We start from the raw sequence: 17,763 nt of genomic DNA, 5'->3' as shown, positions 1-17,763 counted from the left end.
TGTTGTTGTTGTTGTTGTTTTTTTTTTTTTTTTTTTAATTCATTTTTCGGTCGAGTACGGATTCATCATGACTCAAATCGCGCGAGTCAACATTACAGAACTGCCCTAATTAATCTGTCATCATCGAACCGTGGGAATGGTTCGACATATATGTGTCAACATGACCAGATGATAGCCTAGGTAGCCTAAACAGGCCTCTTTCTAATATACAGTTTCTTATCAATCCAACAGCATCACCCCGATCTCTCAGCAGTCATTCATTGACCATTCCCTACAGAGCGGACTTCTCAGTGTCACGGTCAGCGGCTGCCAGAGAACCACCCAACTATCTCTGAACGGGATCTTATAAACGATTCACTGCCGAAAGACCTCTCCAATCCTCAAATGCCGACTCAAGAATCCGGTCTCAAGCTGTTTTCCTTGGCCTGCAGGATTTGGAGGCGATCCCCCTCATTTGTAGGAGATCCAAGCATGGGTGGAATTAGTACCGCGTGGGGTAGAGATACTCGACAACTTTTTACCTGTATAAACATATAAAATGTATTCATATAGTAGTATAGTAGGATGCATGTATTCTGCTGTCCATATGAAGGATATAGCAGTTAATAGGTATATCGGTAGTTAGGATGACGATCCCCCAACCGTTCAAGCTGCTCCTCATACGACAAACCCTCCAACCCCTCCAGAATCTTCGCCCGATGAGACGTCTTCCTCTTATTCAGCGTCCGCAAAAGCAGAATCTGAGCCATCATAAGAACCATGCTGATAGCCACCAATGCAAGATTGCACTGTGCCCCGAGATTGTAGTACGGCGCCGAACTCTTAGGGTAGATCCATGTACTCAGTATACCCCCGCTACTAGTGGAGATGAACCCCATCGCAATAGCGGTAGCGCGTCGATTATACCCGGCGCTGTTGTTCGGGACCCAACTGATAAGGCACGGAGAGCAGGAGTAGATACCGGTTACGAAGATGACCAGTGCTGCGTAGCGCATGCCCATGCTACGTCCGACAAGGAGGAGGGCTGCGCCGATGAGTGCGATGACGCTGGTGGCTAGTGCACAGAGTCCTCGCTGCTGGTAGCGGTCGGCGATGAAGGCGACTATCATCGTGACAACAAGCCCGCAGGCGTACGGGGGCACAGTCATGAGTTGGGTCGTTGTACTGCTGTAGCCTAGGGCCTCCACGATGGAGGGGGAGAAGTAGGCAAGACCGAAGAGACATACTCCGTTGGTGAAGAGAATGGCGCACAGGATCCAGACATGGAGGTCCAGAAGCACCGAGACAACTTTCTTGACGGTGACCTTTTCTGTCTCGAAATGGTTTGCGTCGAGTTGCATGCGGGAGATGCAGTGCTCGACATGCTCTGGACGAAGAGTGAGAGCCGTCTCGGGGCCGTTCGGTAGCATGAAGAAGGAGAAGAGACCAAAGCACACAGTAAATAGGCCCTCCAGGATGAAGATCCATTGCCAGCCCCGAAGGCCCCGGATACCGTCCATCTGTTGGATAGCAGCTGCCAGCAGACCGGAAAATGCACCACTCATGGATGCCGCGGAGAAGAAGAGCGCAATGCGTACTTGCAGCTCATGACGCCGGTAGAATCCTGACAGATAGAGGATGATTCCGGGAAATAGGCCACCTTCAAACAGTCCCAGGAAGAAACGGCAGGCGACAAATCCTCCAAAGGTCTGCGACTTGCTTTGGACGACTGTGATGAGTCCCCACATGGTACATAGTGTTGGAAGAAGAATTCGAGGTCCGACTTTCTTCAAGATGAGATTGGAGGGGAGTTCGGCGAGGATATAAGGTATGTAGGTAACCGTGACAGCTTGTCGAATTAGTAACTTCGTTTTGTTCATACAATGGTTCGGAATACCCACCACACTTGTACTCCCAGTCCGACAGGTTGAGATCTTTGTCCATTCCAGCCTGTAGAATAAACTGATGAGTAACAAGATCCATAGCTGGACAAAACGGAAACAAAGCAACTCACAATTCGTGCATTGCCAACATTGGCACGGTCCAGCCAGGCGAGGAAATATAATACCAGGGTCATCGGCATCAACAGAAGGTCGAGCCTCAAGAGCGTCTTCTTCTCCAGACGACGCTCTTCCGCAGTAGGTTGCACCTCTTCGGTGGAGATGTGCTTTGCCACGGGAATGTCAGCATCTTTAGGCTTTTCGTCTGTCATATTGAAATATTTAGAGGCAGGGAACCAGCTGGCTGGATCTCAAATGTGGGCGCGCAGGACTAGTCCCCTATTGGGGAGAGGACCGCGTGAATATATAGCATATCCCAGGACGCAGACATGGCGCCTAATGAGAAACGATTGCAGCCAGATGTAAAGTAGTACGCTCCCCCTAGGACCGGTAATTCAACGATTGCTCGATTCGCCAAGCATGCCCAGCCAGATCATGGCGGAAATGGCCCGTCTTATCGTCCCCGCTTCGGGTCCAGACCAGATTATCCGGGGTCAAATCTGGGGTTGAAATCCGGGGAAAGACATGTTACTCCAATTTCCCTATCAGGATGCCTCGGTTAGTTTAGAAATACCTAGGTTAATTCCGCCGCCATTATTGATATCATTCCCAAGGTGTGGGGAGAACTGAATAACTGCCTGAGGCAGAGATGCGGCATCTATATTGCCGGCATATAGTATAGAGGGCGTGCCTTCCTAAGATAGTAATAGCAACTTTCTTCATCCCAGACTAATACAACCCACACCAATTGAACCAGAGAACCTACAAAACAAATTTGGCTGTTTTTTCGCTATTTTTTTTTTTTTTTTTTTTTTTTTTTTTTTTTTTTTTTTTGACGGCGTAATTGCGATAGACCTCACGCGAGAGAATATGCCGAATTTATCATGACTCGAATCTGTCATCATTTGAACCATGGGAACGGTCCGAAATATATGTCATGCTATTTATATAGGTGACGAACACAACATGACTAGATGGTAGCCTAGGTAGCCTAAACAGGCAGAACTTACTGTCTCTTCTCATCATTACAACAGTATCATTCCCATCTCTCAGCACTTAACCTTTGATTATTTCCTACAGAGAGGTCTCTTGATATGATACAAATTAAAAGAAAGATGAGTCCTAGCTCAGAGAGACCTTGCAAAAAAGTCAGATGTGAGTTAAAAATCGACCTTTGAGTACCAAGTCAATTTTTGACCAGACCATATAGTTGCTATCGACGATGAGATCGTTGGCATCTTCGACCGCCAACCTTCGAAGCTAGACGCATCGACCATCAAACCAGTCAACGAGCTCAGTGAAAGCGAAAAGAACCAATGGAGACGATATTCCAATCCAGAGGACTTTTTCCACTATACGGGATGGGACCAAGTATTCATGGAGGACTTAAAGCAAACTTACTGGACTGAGAGAATTCCATTCCAAAACTGGCTAATCTGCAAAGCACAAGGAGAATTATCAGTAGTGCATCACAGGCTTGATCTACTTGGCATGAACGAGAAGATCAACAGGATATTCGTACAGCCTCTATACGACACGATGAAGAGCACCACGGACGATAATATGATATACACATGGATCCAACTGAAAAGGATCCACCATTTTCTTCACGATACTCAAGACTGGAATTATGCCGACTTGCTGTCCCGGCTGTTGCCCAGGAAAAATGTCCAATACGGGCCTTTGGAGCGCGCGTTCCACACCGAAGCCGAAGAGAGACTTACAGCTGATGGACATCGACAAAGCGATGCCGTGTGCGAGAAACTCCTCCAATACTCTAACAGCTATGATCCAAACGAGCATGCCGCTCCATACGCATCAATCATCGGACCATCTGGAAAAAGCTTCATAATTCAACAACTCGCAGTCCACCATGGCATCTACGTGGTATATGCAAACCTGGCCCACAAACACTCAAATGCTTACCCACGCCGCTCCAAAATTGCAGACAGATTCCCCAAAGACGGCTATAGATGGAAGCTCGAGCAATTTTGGGAATGCTACATTGTAACCAGCCTGGCAGACATAGAAGCATGCAGAACCGCAGGCATCACACCAGCAGGATTTTACAACCTACAAACCAAGAGACCATACTATAGCTACCAAAAGGAGTTTACAGACCGAGTCATGAGTCTTATCAAAATTTGGCCAAGCCTATACGGGTCAAAATTCACACGACAAGCCAAAGTCCAGGTCATCCTTTCCAGCCGCGTCGATCATGCCAAGGCCCTGTTGCGAAGATGGCGATTGGAATTGGAGTCTAATGGAGATAACTGCAGCATCCCCGGTTTTCAGGGAGGTGACACGAAGCCCAAAGCCCTCATCTGCATAAACGAAGCCCATGAGCTCTTTGATAATGACTCGTCGTTTAACTTTCATGGGTTTCGGGGCGCTATCCGTCAACACGATCTGCCCAGAGATCTCAGTAGCACTGTACCCCAGGATGGCGCTTTCGGGGTGTTGATAGGGACAGACTATAGTATGGAAGAAAGGGCTACGGCGGCAATTGGTGTCGAAAAAAAACTGTTTCCACCCATCGCGATCCCGACGATATAGATGTCACTGAGAGCAGCGTATTCTACTGACATGTACGGAATGTACTGTTAACTGCTTGTGTATGTCTCTTTATCTATTCTATAGCTTATTTTTTGGAATCATATAACTAGAAAGTAGTCTAGCTTCGTTTTTTGCAGGTTACGCGCTTACTTGCATCGCGGCTAGTGATTATTGGGACATTAATTCAAAGCGCTGTTGGCATGGTTAGTAGCGTTTAAAGAATGGAGAATCATTTGATGACATTTCACGCTTCGTTGTAGTTTGCCTACTATTTGCTCGTAGTTAGAAGTAGAGCCCATCTCATATAAGTCCTTGAACTACCTTCAATACGTTTTCAAGTGGTATATACTGCGGCAATCAACAATAATGCTCAGTTCAGGCTGTTTTTTCTTTTCCTTTCTTTGTCTCTTGTCTCAGGTGCAAACAGGCGTAGGGCTACACTAGGTGTCGTTTGTCACTGCGAGCCGTCTTGGGATTCCGTAGGCAGCACCCCCCCCCCTCCTCTGCTTTCTCTCTTCCACCTTTCCTTCCTCATTGCTTCAAGATAGTCTAGAGGCTTCACTTCATTCAGTTTCTTCCTTTCTTCATCTCTTCATCTTTCGGGTCAATATATCTTTTTGCAGTCTGTTTCTCTCGCTCTAACTCCCTCTAAGACGAATAAAAGCAAGACTCGCCATGACTGGAAAAAGGAAGTTGAGCGACGGCGAGGGAAGCCCTTCCCGCAAAGCTGCCAGAAGTGAGTCTACCCCATGTATCGTTCGCTCATGTACTCCGTACAGAAACTAATTCCAAGCCTTTATAGCTGCTAGCGACGAGAGTGGCAGTTTTGGTTTTTCCTCTTCGCAATTTTCCCAGTCGTTTCAACTAGGCGTGTCACCCCAGCCTACCTCCCACCCGGCCATGTATCTCCAGCCCCCATCCCCTCAGTCCTGCACGACTCCTCAACCGGAAACTTCGCAGCTGGATACGTCGAAATTAACCGAAAAATCCCAATGGAGGAATTATACCGACCCGAAGGGTTTCTGCGAATTCGCCGGATGGGACCAACTCTCCCAGGATAAATTCGAGAGCCTTTTTCGTTCTGATAGGGAAGGCGAGGAATTCCAAGATTGGCTGGTGGACACTGCAGAGATTGAATCGTCGGTTTTGCAGACCAGGCTTGGGAAGAGTGGCCTGAATGCAAAAGTCAACTGGACCAGCGTACTCCCAAGCAGTGACACTACACTCAACAACTTGATGGTTACATGGATCGACTTGAGAAAAGTCACCTACATACTCTCCCGTGATCGTGACCAAGACAAAGTTCTTGCTGATCAGTTGGCCACGATGCTGCCCAAAATCAAACGAGCAAAAAGGGAGGCTCAATATCGGGATGCAGCACGTGCCTTCTACGTTGGGGAAAGGCTTACAACCAAGGTTCCGTGATGGCAGAGCGTCTTGGAAAGAAGTGGATCCTCAAAACGTTTCTTTGTTTGACGAGGCTCGCGAGTGCATCGATTACGAAGAATCGCAACTGTTTCGCTCATTGAGACACGTCCTTCGAGACCGCTTTGAAAGGACAAAGACGCCACAGGAAAGCTTGCCCCAGGGTGACTTTTTCGGCATTTTCCTTGATACTACCTCCCGGGTTACCAATTTCTCTCCATCCGTGCACCTCGACTCTAGCCAAAAGGTGGTGGACCGGATGGGGAATGGCAGAACGCTGTTACCGCCCATCTATCAAATAAAGACAATGGATATTTTCGCGGAAGAAGACGATACTGAAGAAGACGATACTGAAGAAGACGGGTCGGCGAAAGCAGCCGTTAAGTTTTTCCGTTTTGGCCGTCCCCTCTGGGGAAGCCGGTGTCATCCTGACAGTGTCCCGAAGGATCCTGCTAGCGAGTTGATCAGTCTGGCCAGCCAAAAGACTGATGAAGACAGTCTCGCCAAGGCCCTGGCACTCATCTCTTATCGTTTGGAATTCTTCCTTGCTAGCAGCCACCTGGCTGATGAGATGTATCGAACTGCCTCAGGCAAGTTGCTTTTATCAACAAGGAAAGGGATTTGACGAGGACAGTTCGGCCAAGCGAGCCAATTTTGGCATACACTGCAGCCTCAAAGATGATCAACCCGAAAGTTCGATTGAAGGCGCTGCGAGAGTTTATGTTGTCCTGCTTTGAAGGAAGCCTGATGAGCACAGGTGATGCCGGGGATATGGTTGCATCTATAATACTACTGTTCGCGCATGACGAGAAGCAATTCGATGACCCGACAGCTTTACCCAAGCCAATACTCTTGCACAACTACCTGGAGTCCTTGTTCGGAAGCGAGAGATGTGATGAGATGACCCAGCGGATGAGGACAGATGCGGACATGAAGAAACTCTGGGAGACTGGTATAGTTTACTTCAATCACTTTGTGAATCTCAAAAACCCACCAACCTTGGAAACGCTGGATCGCGCTTTCAGCAGAGCGGCGGCCTTCTTTTTACCAAAAGGGTTTCCCGGAGCCGACATTATCATTCCAGTCAAGATCCCGGGTGTTGTGGAGATGACGTTCTGCACGATCCAAGTGAAGAACCGCAAGCACGATGCCTTCACCGCGAAGGTCAAAACAATAGCCATGGCAGATCTTAAGAAGGCGGTAGATAAATTGGAGTGATCTCAGAACCACATCGCTATCATTATGTGTCTGCGGCACGATACAACAAGCGAAGAGTTCGATATCCTGTTGCCAGAAAAACTCCATAGCCAGGGAACTCGTAATGCGAGCAAGGCTCGCAAGACTCGTGCCGATGACAATGGCGAGACCTGGAACTGGCCCGATAAGAGAAACAGGTTGCTAGTGCTGGCGCTGGGCGTGAAGGAGTCGGTGTACAAGTCCATCGACCTTTGCGGCGGGGAACAATTGGCAGACAGTAGCAAAGTCTCGTCCATCCTGACGAAGCTTCTGGATTGTGTTCCAGGGACCTCTTTTCCAGATGAAGCGGAGGATGACCACGTAGACCGCTTTGCGCCTCTTAACTGAGGGTCAATTTACTTAAGTCGACGGATCCTGTTTCGATTGGCGTTTTGTACTGATGCAACAAAGGACAAAAGGGTGATTGGGACTATGCATATACAGAAATTGTACACTAATTATTCTCCTTTTTAATGCAATAGAAGCTCTCGAGTTTATGGGTTGATGCACTGTTCCCGGTAAATAAATTGTCTAGCTTCCGTATATCGTCCGTTAGGTCTAACATGTAACAGCCGGCCTCATTTGTTTCTCCCGCGACTTGAGTCGATAGTGATATGAGCACTGTCAGGACTGTAGCTAGAGTGCATAACCCAAACAGTTTTATCGTTCAGGAAAATTTGCAAAGTCTCTATATATTCTTGTAAAAGACTATGGTTCCCCGATTGAGCTGATTGTGGAGTCTCTGACTTCCAGTTGATATCGTATATGTAAAGCTGTGGTTCCATGTTTAAAAAGAATAGAGATGGTGGAAGGCACAGAGGAAAAGAATAGAGAGAATAAGAATATAGAGAAGCAATAGTCAAAAGAGAAGTTGAATTCTTGTTTAATTCTATGCTGAACTACCCGGGAGTATGAAAGGGTATTTATACCTTTTGTCCCTGGCTCAGGCCTACCCCACCAAAGCCCCGCACAGGATTCGCGTTGTTTTTGGGGCCTCACTCATTGGTTCTACAAGGTACGAAAGGACGATTTTCCTCCCTTCGTTTTCAGCCAAGCAGCAGCATATCAGAGGTGGATTGTGGCTATGTGTCAACTACGATAGCCCTATCTATAGACAATCTGGGGGCCATCAACTTACCACTAAAGGAAATCATTGCGAAATATAACACTTAAAACACAGAATACTCCATCAAACCTCTGGCGAGAGTAAAAGTCTACACTGATAGAGGAAAGAAGAACTCCCATAGGCGCAGCTTCTATGCGCAATGATATTGTGTCAAATGGCCTTTGTTTATCTAAATATGTATAACAAAGCTAGTTTTTGTAGAGAATATGGGTATCTAATACATTAATATTCATAATCGCTTGGTACGTTTCGCTATAACGGGTAAGCCGATCCTTGGAGTTCGGCTGCTGTTTAACACCAGTCTACTCTTTCAACCCAGCTTGAGTCACAGTGCATGCAGTGTGCTACTATCATGCATTATCCAATAAAATGACCAAGCGCCCGCTCACTCCAATCCCCCCGGTATCTTGTGGTCACTAATCTTATCGTATCGGGATCGGATGATGGGATAATCGGCATCTGGAGTAGCGAAACTGGCCAAAACCAGCATTTCTTCTCTGCGCACTCTGGATCCGTGCAGAGGTTGGCATCCACGGGCTACGACGGCCTGGTCCAGTTATGGGATCTTAAAACCGGCGACCTACGTGGCCCATTGCGCGGGCACCAAGACTGGGTCAGGCACGCATCGTTTTCTCCACAAGGGTCCCTTTTGGCATCGGCATCCGACGACCGGACCATTAGAGTCTGGGATATTTCTCTAGACGGTGTTGAGATAGAATCTGCGAAAAAGGTTCTCCAAGGCCACCAGGGATACGTTAGGTTCACCGCATGGTCAGCAGATAAGGGGCACATGGCGTCCTGCTCTGGTGACGGGACAATTTGCATTTGGGACGCAGGGGAATTCTCCCTGAAGCACAATTTGAAAGACAAAAACTCTGCCAGCCCGAACATCGTCGCTTTCAGGTCATACACATCTCAGATTGTGTGCGCTGCTTACGACGATATTGAGTATATGGGGCTTTGACTCTAATACCTTACTGTACAAGCTGGACGTACGGCGAACATTCGATCAACTTTCATTTACTGATAATCCGGATTATATCGTTACTGAGTTTGGTGCTGTTCCACTTGGCAAATCAGCGAGCTTTTCCCAATTACCTGCATGGTCTCCATACTGGATTAGCGAGGATGAAACTTCCATCATACCGGCCGGTAAAGAAGGGCTTTCTCTTCCCGCGCAGTATAGACGCCAGTCATCGTGCATATGCGGGTACAGAATTGCTATAGGGTACGAGGGTGGTCAGGTTCTCTTTTTTGAATTAGATGTTGCTCTTCTCTTTTTCTAGTTGCATAAGTTTGACTGTTTACTTATCATTCAATGATTTTTCAATCACTCTTTCCCATAATATTGTTGTAGACAGGATTGCTGCATATCTAACATCTTGAAAAGGCTGTGATTAGTAGACCGTAAGCTAGCAAAAACACGCTACGGTGGCATTAGGGTGCTAGCTCTTTACATACACACCCATCATGCCATAGCCATCCCTTACTCAATATCAATAGTAAGCCCTGACAAAAGTTCAATCTGTCCAGGACTAGGCCCACCCAAAGTCAGCGTAATACTCGTCTCTGTACTTCCCAGCAAAGTAATAGTGTGTCTACCAGCTATCGATCCCGAAGGAACCTCATAAGGCCAAACTCGATCAGCCAAGTCTGCTGGACCACAACTTCCGTATATAGCCCCGTATACTTCCGTCAGGTCCGAGATCTCTCGCACAGGAACAGACAATGACAACGAAGAGACACCCTGCACACCGGATGGGTGTTGAGTCAGATGAGGCTCCACGGCATAAGGAACCCGCAGTTCACGAGGCGTTTTGTCGAGACACCAGAATGGTAGACGACCAGGCGAAAGCGCATTGGGAAGGGCGTCTGCGTCTGTTGGTGCGCTGAGTGTCCACTCCAGCATTGTCCCGTCGGTTCTCTTTCGTCCCCAGAGGGCAGGCTCCTCATACAAGAAGCTTGTCTTTGCATCCTGGACTCGCTGCTTGATAGCGCCGAAATCATCATCTGGAGGGAACGTGAAAGCCCAATCGATAATAGTGTTTTCCTTGAGGTTTCCCCAGCGGTGCTTGCTCCGTCGATCGGGGTCAACGTCGTCGAAAAAAGCGATGAATTCTATGTAAACCCCATCCTGGAAAAGGACCAGCTTGTTTGAGGTGAGTCCATCAGCATGGTTTCCGCCAGGCGCCACGATGAACAGATGCTGGATGCGGTCTGATAGACCCATGAGGGTGTAATGAGACACAAGGATGACGATGTGGTCCAGAGTAGGTAAGCGAGACATTGTCTTCAATATAGCGCGTATTACCAAGGTGGGAGATCTAGATGTTTTCAGAACTGCAGGTTCGCTCGTCGGTCACGGAGTGTGGCAGGCTTAAGTATATTTGGAAGGAGTGTCCCCCAGCCTACCCCGCTCGTTGGTGCTAACTTTTCTGGTCTTTTGTGGGTACGATGTCGGGATTTGGCAAAAGTATTGGTCTATATTCCGATGAGAAAATCGTCCGAGTCACACCTTTACCTCTGACTGGGAATCAGCCAGATGTAGTTCCAATAAGCTCTCACGCCTATACCTGCGGTGTAGACCCGAAGTATTGCTTGCTGTGTTTTTGTTTTTAAACAAAGTCGATGGGCTACTACTATATGCTGGACTAATTAACAGAAATAACATGACTTCTTTTACTTGGATGAATAATTTCGAGGCGCCTTCGCGTTAAATCCAAGTAACTACGCAAACATGCTATCATATACCCAATTGAGGTTCAAGATCTCCAGAACTCGAACTAGAAACGCACCCTTGCCAGACCAGATATCTGTAGGTGGTGCGCAGAAGCCACTAGTGATTTTACCCACGACCACTCTGCAAAGTCCCCTGGGTCCATATAACCGGCCTCGAGGCCAGCGGAGACCTTATTGATCTTGGAAGATAGATATGTATACCGCGAGTTTATTGCAGAAAATGGCGTTGTGTTAGGATAAACTTTATATACTTCGGTATGTTGTTACATACCCTCCTCAAGAACAAGGCTCGACCCGGTCATCCCCGTCTTTATGCCCCCAGTGTGCACAAGTACAACATTAACATCAAACGGACGGATCTCAATCCTGAGCGTCCGCACATAGAGGTCCAAGGCTGCCTTGATCGCGCAATACACGGATTGCGGCGGCCGAGGCATTACAGCGGAGAGACTTCTTGTAAAGGCTATTGTACCTTTTGCATTGACTATCATGTCGGAGAAAACCCGATTCAGTTCGATCACTCCCATAAGGTTGGTCGTTAACATTTTAAATGATTCAGCATAAGTGGCTTCGATAGCCATGGCAAGAGACCGTTAGCCGACATTGTGGAAAATCACGTCTATATTCCCGCCACACTTGAGCTTGACTGTTTGGTGCACGGCGAGGATAGATTCGGGGCTTGTGATGTCGAGAGTGAGTGGTGTGATGAGTGCGGGTGTTGAGGTGAGATCTCCCATATTTGAGATTCGGCGCGCAGTTGTGAAAACATGATAGCCCTTGGTTGCGAATTCTCGCGCTAGGAAATAGCCAATGCTGCCAGATGTACAGCCAGTTGTCAATGCGTACTTCATTGCAATTTAAATCGAGCGGTCATTGCCATTGAAAGTTGCATGGGATTGCAACCTTTTTAAGTGCACAGGAAGTCCTTAATGACGTCGCAGATTATTTCTCAACGCGGCCATACTTGCGAGGTCGGGTTAGCCACTGATAACCGAAGGCGCATCTTGAGGATATTTGACAGTCCAGCCATGGCTCGGTAAATTCTCTGTGTTAGTTGATACAGAGTACTACTACTACGGAATACTTAGATCTCGGGGGAACTTAACTATCCGTACTCCACCACGGACATATTGCTCGGCCGTCCTACCAGACCGCACTATATACGCTCTAGCAATAAATCTAGTACATACGACCATACGGTGTGGAAAACAAGGTCTCCCGTCCCCTTAGCCGTACTTAAGCTACATATTAAGCTCGGCCAACCGTTACTTTTGCCCTTTCCTTGTTGCTGCGCTAAGGGTGATGGCTAGGTGAGCTCTAGTTGGGTGCAGGTAATTGAGGTGATGTCTTTAGAGTCAAGGGTGAGTGTCAGGGTGTAGTAGTAGTAGTAGTAGTAGTCCTTATTAACCTGTCCTAGCTAGCTTTTAGATATTTGCAGCCATGCATGGTTGAGCCGTGAGCTCAGCTCGCGGCCATGAAACGCTGCGATCAACGCAGGCGGTAGACCACGGCCGTATAGCCGTGGGAAGAATGTAAACATAACTTAAAATGAATCATCCGCTCACTTCTTTCTCCGTACAGTTTTTCCCCCGAATTACCGAGGCCAAATCACAGATATCACCGCTTGGCTCGCCCGCCTTGTCCTATCAATCATCTCATCGCGGCGCCGCTGGGCGTTTTGTGTGTTCGCTGGTTTTTACCGGCGTTGGGGTGACCTGGTTCCCCTCCGCTGTTTCGTGCGTCCTTGATCTCAACATGTTCAAACGCCCTGGTCTGCGTATTCAAACTCATCTGTCACACCTATCGCCTCAGAGTCTACCGCTTGAAACCGTCCGAGCAGGCCTGTCTGCATCATAAAATCCGCCAGAGCAGGAGCGGCCTTTGGTTCTACCAACAAGTCATTGAAGTCAATTGCTCTGGACACTCTGTTGCGGAGTTTCTTCCACATATTGGTCCTAAGCTCGCTGAGTAGGGGACACTCCGTGACCACATGGCGAGGTGTCTGGTTGCCCAGTTCACACCTGCATCGTGCGTCTTCCCGGATTTTGATCCGACTCAGGTATTGATTCAGCCCAATTCTTCCCGTACGCAATTGCATCAGAACCGAGCTTGTCGCCTTCCTGAGGCTTTTCCAGTACCGAAGTACCTTCTTGCCTGGCACCTGGATCAACCGTTTCGTTAGCCTACCTGTCTTTTCTTTTTCCCATGCCCTTTCCCACGATCCCTGTGCACTCTGTTGAATGCGTCGTCTGGCCGCGGCCATCAGCCACATAGGTTTGCTGTTGTTGCTGTTGCTTGCCTCCGTACAGCGCAGGCCGAGCTGCTTGCCCGATGCTCGCCTCCGCAATTGGCGCATCTTGGTGCTACCACCTCACCCCGCTTGCTTGGACACTCCCAGGTCGGGTGTCGAGCCGCGCAGATGCCACATGTGTAGTTGTTTGGACATTGAACATGTACATGTCCTAGTTTCTGACACTTCCGGCATAGTTTTGACCGCGCCTTTTTGTAGAAGCGCGTGGTCGAATGGGCCCGGGGCTCCCAAATGGCACCCTGGTCAACTGCTTGGTTGGCTACCATGGGGCTCGAAAATTCAATCACGATCGAGTCTTCCCGAGCTAGCCTGGGAGCTGTGACGGCCTGGTCATGTGTAATAAAGGGAAGCCGCCTCGACAAAGGGAAAAATAGTCGGGCCGATAGGCGAAAGCTCCGATCGCCTACTAAAGGCCAACGCGTATGCACATATAGATAGACAAGCACTCAAATCAGCTGTGTACGCACATGTACGATCAATAGGCAATACACCACTTCGTTCAAGCTATATCTCTCCATAACTATAGACTTCGCTAGTCGCGGATAATCGACTCCTCCGGACCTCCGGCCCCCGATCCCCATTTCAATGTGCATACCTCTCACGTGCCTGGAAGCGGGGTTATTAGCCACGTCAACGCTGGCGGCATCCTTCCTCTTCTTCTTCCCTCCTCATGTTGATTATTCTCATTTGATAGCTACCTAGGTAGAACCCATGAGAAGGATGTTTCATTATCCTAGCTGAGCACTCCGTGACAGGAGCCATTTGCACATAGTGGAAGTAGATTGTTTCTGGTGTCAATGTCCGGTAGGCAATGAGGGGGTACCATAAAATTAGACTTTCGGGATCGGAAGATATTCCGGGAGAACCCAAAGGTGGGCTATCATGAAATATGACTGGTCCAGATGCTTTCACTGCCACCCTCACACCTATTGAATGATAACTACAGTAAGATGGTGCTGCGGTGCATAATTATCAAAATTAAGTTCCATCAAAATACCATGGCTTCTGCTGGCCGAAGATGGGTCATAATGTAGTTAACTAACTAGTTATCATGAGAATGATGGATTGATGGTGACTTTCCCGACTGGGGCAGTGAGGGTTCAACTTCAGTTAGGCCTAAACAACCAATAATGTTCTCACATCTGCTGGGATTGGGCAATCAATTAAAGCGCTACCCCACAAAATAGCCGCCAACAGGCTTGGGTTGAAAATTGCTTGATGTTTTCATTATTTTTTGGTCTTCTCCTTGACAACTTTTGTCTATTGTTTCAAGCATCATGGCAGGAAAAAAATGGTTCTCACAATTCAATATTTATCGCCGCAACAAGCATTCAAGGCAGATGATATCCAATGAAGAGGAAGCTAATCATCACCATGAACGTGTTGTGCCACCTGAAAATACTGTTAGAAAACCCGCCGGGAAAACGGACTTGACTCAGATATCTCAAACCGAGCCGCAGAGCCAACATGCCCATGACATGCCTGCAACAGGTCACAAGCCAGCAGTGACACTCTCCGGCGGTGATGCTGTCCGGAAGGATTCAATTCAAAAGCAACCTGCCCCATTTGAACCAAAATTACTCTGGGACAGAGCGTACGACAACCTCAGAGGAGACCATCCTGGGTTGGTGGAAGCTTATGAGAGGGTTCTGTCTTTTGAACTATCTGGGACACCTACGGCCTCAGCATCCAAATATCAGCAAAACATGATTGAGCAGAAGGATAAAGAGGCACGACGATCTCAGATGAGACAGCTTATTGACAAGGGTCTGGCCAAGACTGAGCTTGAGGCCAAGGTCAAACAGGGCGCTGGACATGTGGTGGACGTTGTTTTTGCTTCAAACCATATGATAAGCACTGCACTTAAAGGCTGCCCAGAAGCTGCTCTTGCATGGACCGGTGTTACTTTTGCTTTACAGGTGAGTGCTGTCACTGAACCTGAAAATAATGAATGTGATGCTGACCTGTTCATAGATGATAGCCAACCCTATTAAGGAGACAGAAACTAACCGTGCTGGCATTGACTATGTTGCTAGAAAGATGGACTGGTACTGGAGCTTGTCTAGCCATCTACTCAAGGAGCGGGACCTGGAAAGCAAAGATTATGCAGGACTGCAATCTGGGCTGGAGGGCCAGATCATCCATCTGTACAAGGTACTCCTCTCATATCAGATGAAGAGCGTTTGCTCGTACTATCGGAACCGGGGCCTTGTCTTCCTCAAAGACCTTGTGCAGCTTCATGACTGGGAAGGGCAAATGAATAACATCGGAGAAGCGGTAACAGCGATTTTTGAAAGCTCTCAGGAGTACAGTACCCAACAAATTGTGGATTTTCAGGAGCAAGAAATGAGGACTTTGCGTGACATCCACCACACCCTCCAGAAGCAAACGTTGATGCAAGGGGATTCTCAAGGGCAAGCCAAAAAAGATCAAGAGGAAGAGAAAGACAGAGAATGTCTGAAGGATTTGCGCCTGACAAATCCTGAAGATGATATGAAGCGTATTGAAGACAGCAAAGATCCATTGCTGCATGAATCCTTTGTATGGATTCTCAGCCACCCTTGCTTTATAGAGTGGACAGATGAGAAGATGACCCAGCTCCTGTGGATCAAGGGTGATCCAGGCAAGGGGAAGACAATGCTTCTGATAGGCATCATTAAGGAATTATCAAGCTCCCCTCATAAGTCCAGACACCTGTCTTTTTTCTTCTGTCAAGCAACCGATGCAAAACTCAACAATGCCACAGCGGTTCTGAGGGGCTTGGTTTACCATATGCTTGTTCAACAACCCTATCTCATCTCACACCTTCGTAAAGAATACGACACGGCAGGGCCCAAGTTATTTGAGGATGGCAATGTATTCCCTTCAATGTCCCGAATCTTTAACAACATGCTTCAGGACCCCAGTCTCAATCAAGTGTATTTGGTGGTGGATGCTCTTGATGAATGTCAGTCTGGATTGGAGCAACTTTTGAACTTCATTAATGAAACTTCCGCACACCCACATTGTCAGGTCATGTGGCTTGTGTCCAGCCGCAACAGACTTGACATCCAAGAGCGTTTGTGCACTGAAAAGGGAAAAATACAGCTTAATCTGGAACAAGATGCAGAAAGTCGGGTTTTTGATGCTGTCAGCGCCTATATCGACCATAAGGCTTCTAAACTAGCCCAACTGAAACAATATAAGAGCAAGGTTCAAGCTGACGTGCGGGACTACCTGCATAAGAACTCATCTGGCACATTTCTATGGGTGGCTCTTGTTTGCAAACAATTAGAAAGTACTGTACGCTTGAGAACACTTGAAATACTCAGGTCATTCCCACCCGGACTGCAACCCCTTTACCAACGAATGCTCGATCAAATTCACATCCAGTGTGATAGCAAAGTCTCTGTGTTGTGCAAGCAAGTCCTTGCTGTCAGTGCACTTGCATATCGACCAATACACTTGAAAGAGCTTATTGCTATTGCTTGTCTGCCAGAGGAAGTTACTAGTGATCAAGATGATATCAAAGATGTGGTTGACCTCTGTGGTTCTTTTTTGAGTGTTCAGAATGAAACCATTTACTTTGTTCACCTATCAGCAAAGGACTACATTTTGCAGTATGCAAGCGTTGAGATATTCCATCATGAGTGTGCAGAAGTACATTGCATGATAGTATTGCAGTCACTTGAATCCATGTCACAGATTCTGAGACGGAATATTTATAATCTGCAGCATCCAGGATTTTGCATTACAGATGTTCATCCCCCTTTGGAAGACCCGCTTGCATCAATCCAATATGCGTGTGTATATTGGGTTGACCATCTCCATGAAATGGGAAGCAGTCACAGTGGAATGTTCCTCCATGAAAATGGACCTGTGAATGTCTTTCTCAAGAAGCATCTTCTACACTGGCTGGAAGCTTTAAGCCTTATGAAGAGCATGTCAAATGGCGTGTCTGCAATAACTAAGCTACTCAGCTTGGTCACAGTTAGTTACCTCTTCCCACAATAGAGTCCCCCCAGGTGCTAATTCATCCAGTGTGTGCCACAAGAGTCTAATCTTTCCAAGCTGGTTCAGGATGCCCAACGCTTTGTTCTGTTTAACAGAAGCGTTATTGAGGATAGTCCTCTGCAAGTATATTATTCAGCACTTATCTTTAGTCCAGCTGGCAGTTTAACACGTCATTTTTTTAAGGATGAGGAGCCACATTGGATCACTACAAAGCCGGTTATGGAACCTGAATGGGGATCCTGCCTCCAAACCCTGGAAGGCCATAGTGGTTATGTCAGATCAGTGGCCTTTTCATATGATGGTGCCCACATTGCTTCTGGGTCTGATGATAAGACTGTCAAGATCTGGGATGCTGGCAATGGAGCCTGCCTGCAAACCCTGGAAGGCCATAGTGATTG

At 47.6% G+C, this 17,763-nt stretch overlaps 8 protein-coding genes across 8 annotated transcripts in view; 5 read left to right on the top strand and 3 right to left on the bottom strand.

Annotated features, from left to right (window-relative positions):
• Nucleotides 1-602: 602 nt before the first annotated feature.
• ASPGLDRAFT_165351 (putative MFS transporter) lies at nt 603-2,191 on the bottom strand (the record flags this gene model as incomplete). The annotated part of the gene is made up of 3 exons (XM_022542607.1): nt 603-1,828; nt 1,881-1,929; nt 1,994-2,191. The coding sequence occupies 3 exons, from the start codon at nt 2,189-2,191 to the stop codon at nt 603-605; spliced, it is 1,473 nt and encodes a 490-aa protein (XP_022403699.1).
• Nucleotides 2,192-3,518: 1,327 nt separating this feature from the next.
• Nucleotides 3,519-4,535, top strand: ASPGLDRAFT_32746 (uncharacterized protein; the record flags this gene model as incomplete). Its single annotated transcript, XM_022544216.1, has 1 exon — nt 3,519-4,535. The coding sequence occupies one exon, from the start codon at nt 3,519-3,521 to the stop codon at nt 4,533-4,535; it is 1,017 nt and encodes a 338-aa protein (XP_022403698.1).
• Nucleotides 4,536-5,210: 675 nt separating this feature from the next.
• ASPGLDRAFT_55518 (uncharacterized protein) lies at nt 5,211-7,178 on the top strand (the record flags this gene model as incomplete). Its single annotated transcript, XM_022548139.1, has 4 exons — nt 5,211-5,271; nt 5,338-5,851; nt 5,952-6,490; nt 6,556-7,178. The coding sequence occupies 4 exons, from the start codon at nt 5,211-5,213 to the stop codon at nt 7,176-7,178; spliced, it is 1,737 nt and encodes a 578-aa protein (XP_022403697.1).
• Nucleotides 7,179-7,202: 24 nt separating this feature from the next.
• Nucleotides 7,203-7,544, top strand: ASPGLDRAFT_32744 (uncharacterized protein; the record flags this gene model as incomplete). The annotated part of the gene is made up of 1 exon (XM_022544215.1): nt 7,203-7,544. One exon carries the CDS (start codon nt 7,203-7,205, stop codon nt 7,542-7,544), a length of 342 nt encoding a protein of 113 aa, XP_022403696.1.
• Nucleotides 7,545-8,746: 1,202 nt separating this feature from the next.
• ASPGLDRAFT_120580 (WD40 repeat domain-containing protein) lies at nt 8,747-9,286 on the top strand (the record flags this gene model as incomplete). The annotated part of the gene is made up of 1 exon (XM_022540152.1): nt 8,747-9,286. A coding segment is annotated over one exon (540 nt), but the record flags the coding sequence as incomplete, so codon positions are not given.
• A 307-nt stretch (nt 9,287-9,593) lies between these two features.
• ASPGLDRAFT_43481 (VOC family protein) lies at nt 9,594-10,662 on the bottom strand. Its single transcript, XM_022545827.1, has one exon. It carries the CDS (start codon nt 10,607-10,609, stop codon nt 9,809-9,811), a length of 801 nt encoding a protein of 266 aa, XP_022403694.1. The 5' UTR covers nt 10,610-10,662; the 3' UTR covers nt 9,594-9,808.
• Nucleotides 10,663-11,049: 387 nt separating this feature from the next.
• Nucleotides 11,050-11,912, bottom strand: ASPGLDRAFT_64295 (uncharacterized protein; the record flags this gene model as incomplete). Its single annotated transcript, XM_022548754.1, has 3 exons — nt 11,050-11,180; nt 11,333-11,629; nt 11,696-11,912. The coding sequence occupies 3 exons, from the start codon at nt 11,910-11,912 to the stop codon at nt 11,050-11,052; spliced, it is 645 nt and encodes a 214-aa protein (XP_022403693.1).
• A 2,938-nt stretch (nt 11,913-14,850) lies between these two features.
• The window catches only part of ASPGLDRAFT_72356 (uncharacterized protein), a gene marked incomplete at both ends in the record, with an annotated part of 4,608 nt that continues 1,695 nt past the window's right edge, over nt 14,851-17,763 (top strand). The window contains 3 exons of the mRNA XM_022549608.1: nt 14,851-15,291; nt 15,347-17,341; nt 17,393-17,750. Coding sequence (XP_022403692.1) covers nt 14,851-15,291; nt 15,347-17,341; nt 17,393-17,750 — 2,794 coding nt within the window. The remainder of the gene's footprint in view (nt 15,292-15,346; nt 17,342-17,392; nt 17,751-17,763) is intronic.

Source organism: Aspergillus glaucus, assembly GCF_001890805.1.
Source record: "Aspergillus glaucus CBS 516.65 unplaced genomic scaffold ASPGLscaffold_4, whole genome shotgun sequence".
Classification (NCBI taxonomy): domain Eukaryota; kingdom Fungi; phylum Ascomycota; class Eurotiomycetes; order Eurotiales; family Aspergillaceae; genus Aspergillus; species Aspergillus glaucus.
Note: the sequence above shows the minus strand (reverse complement) of the source record. Positions and strands in the feature narration are given on the sequence as shown.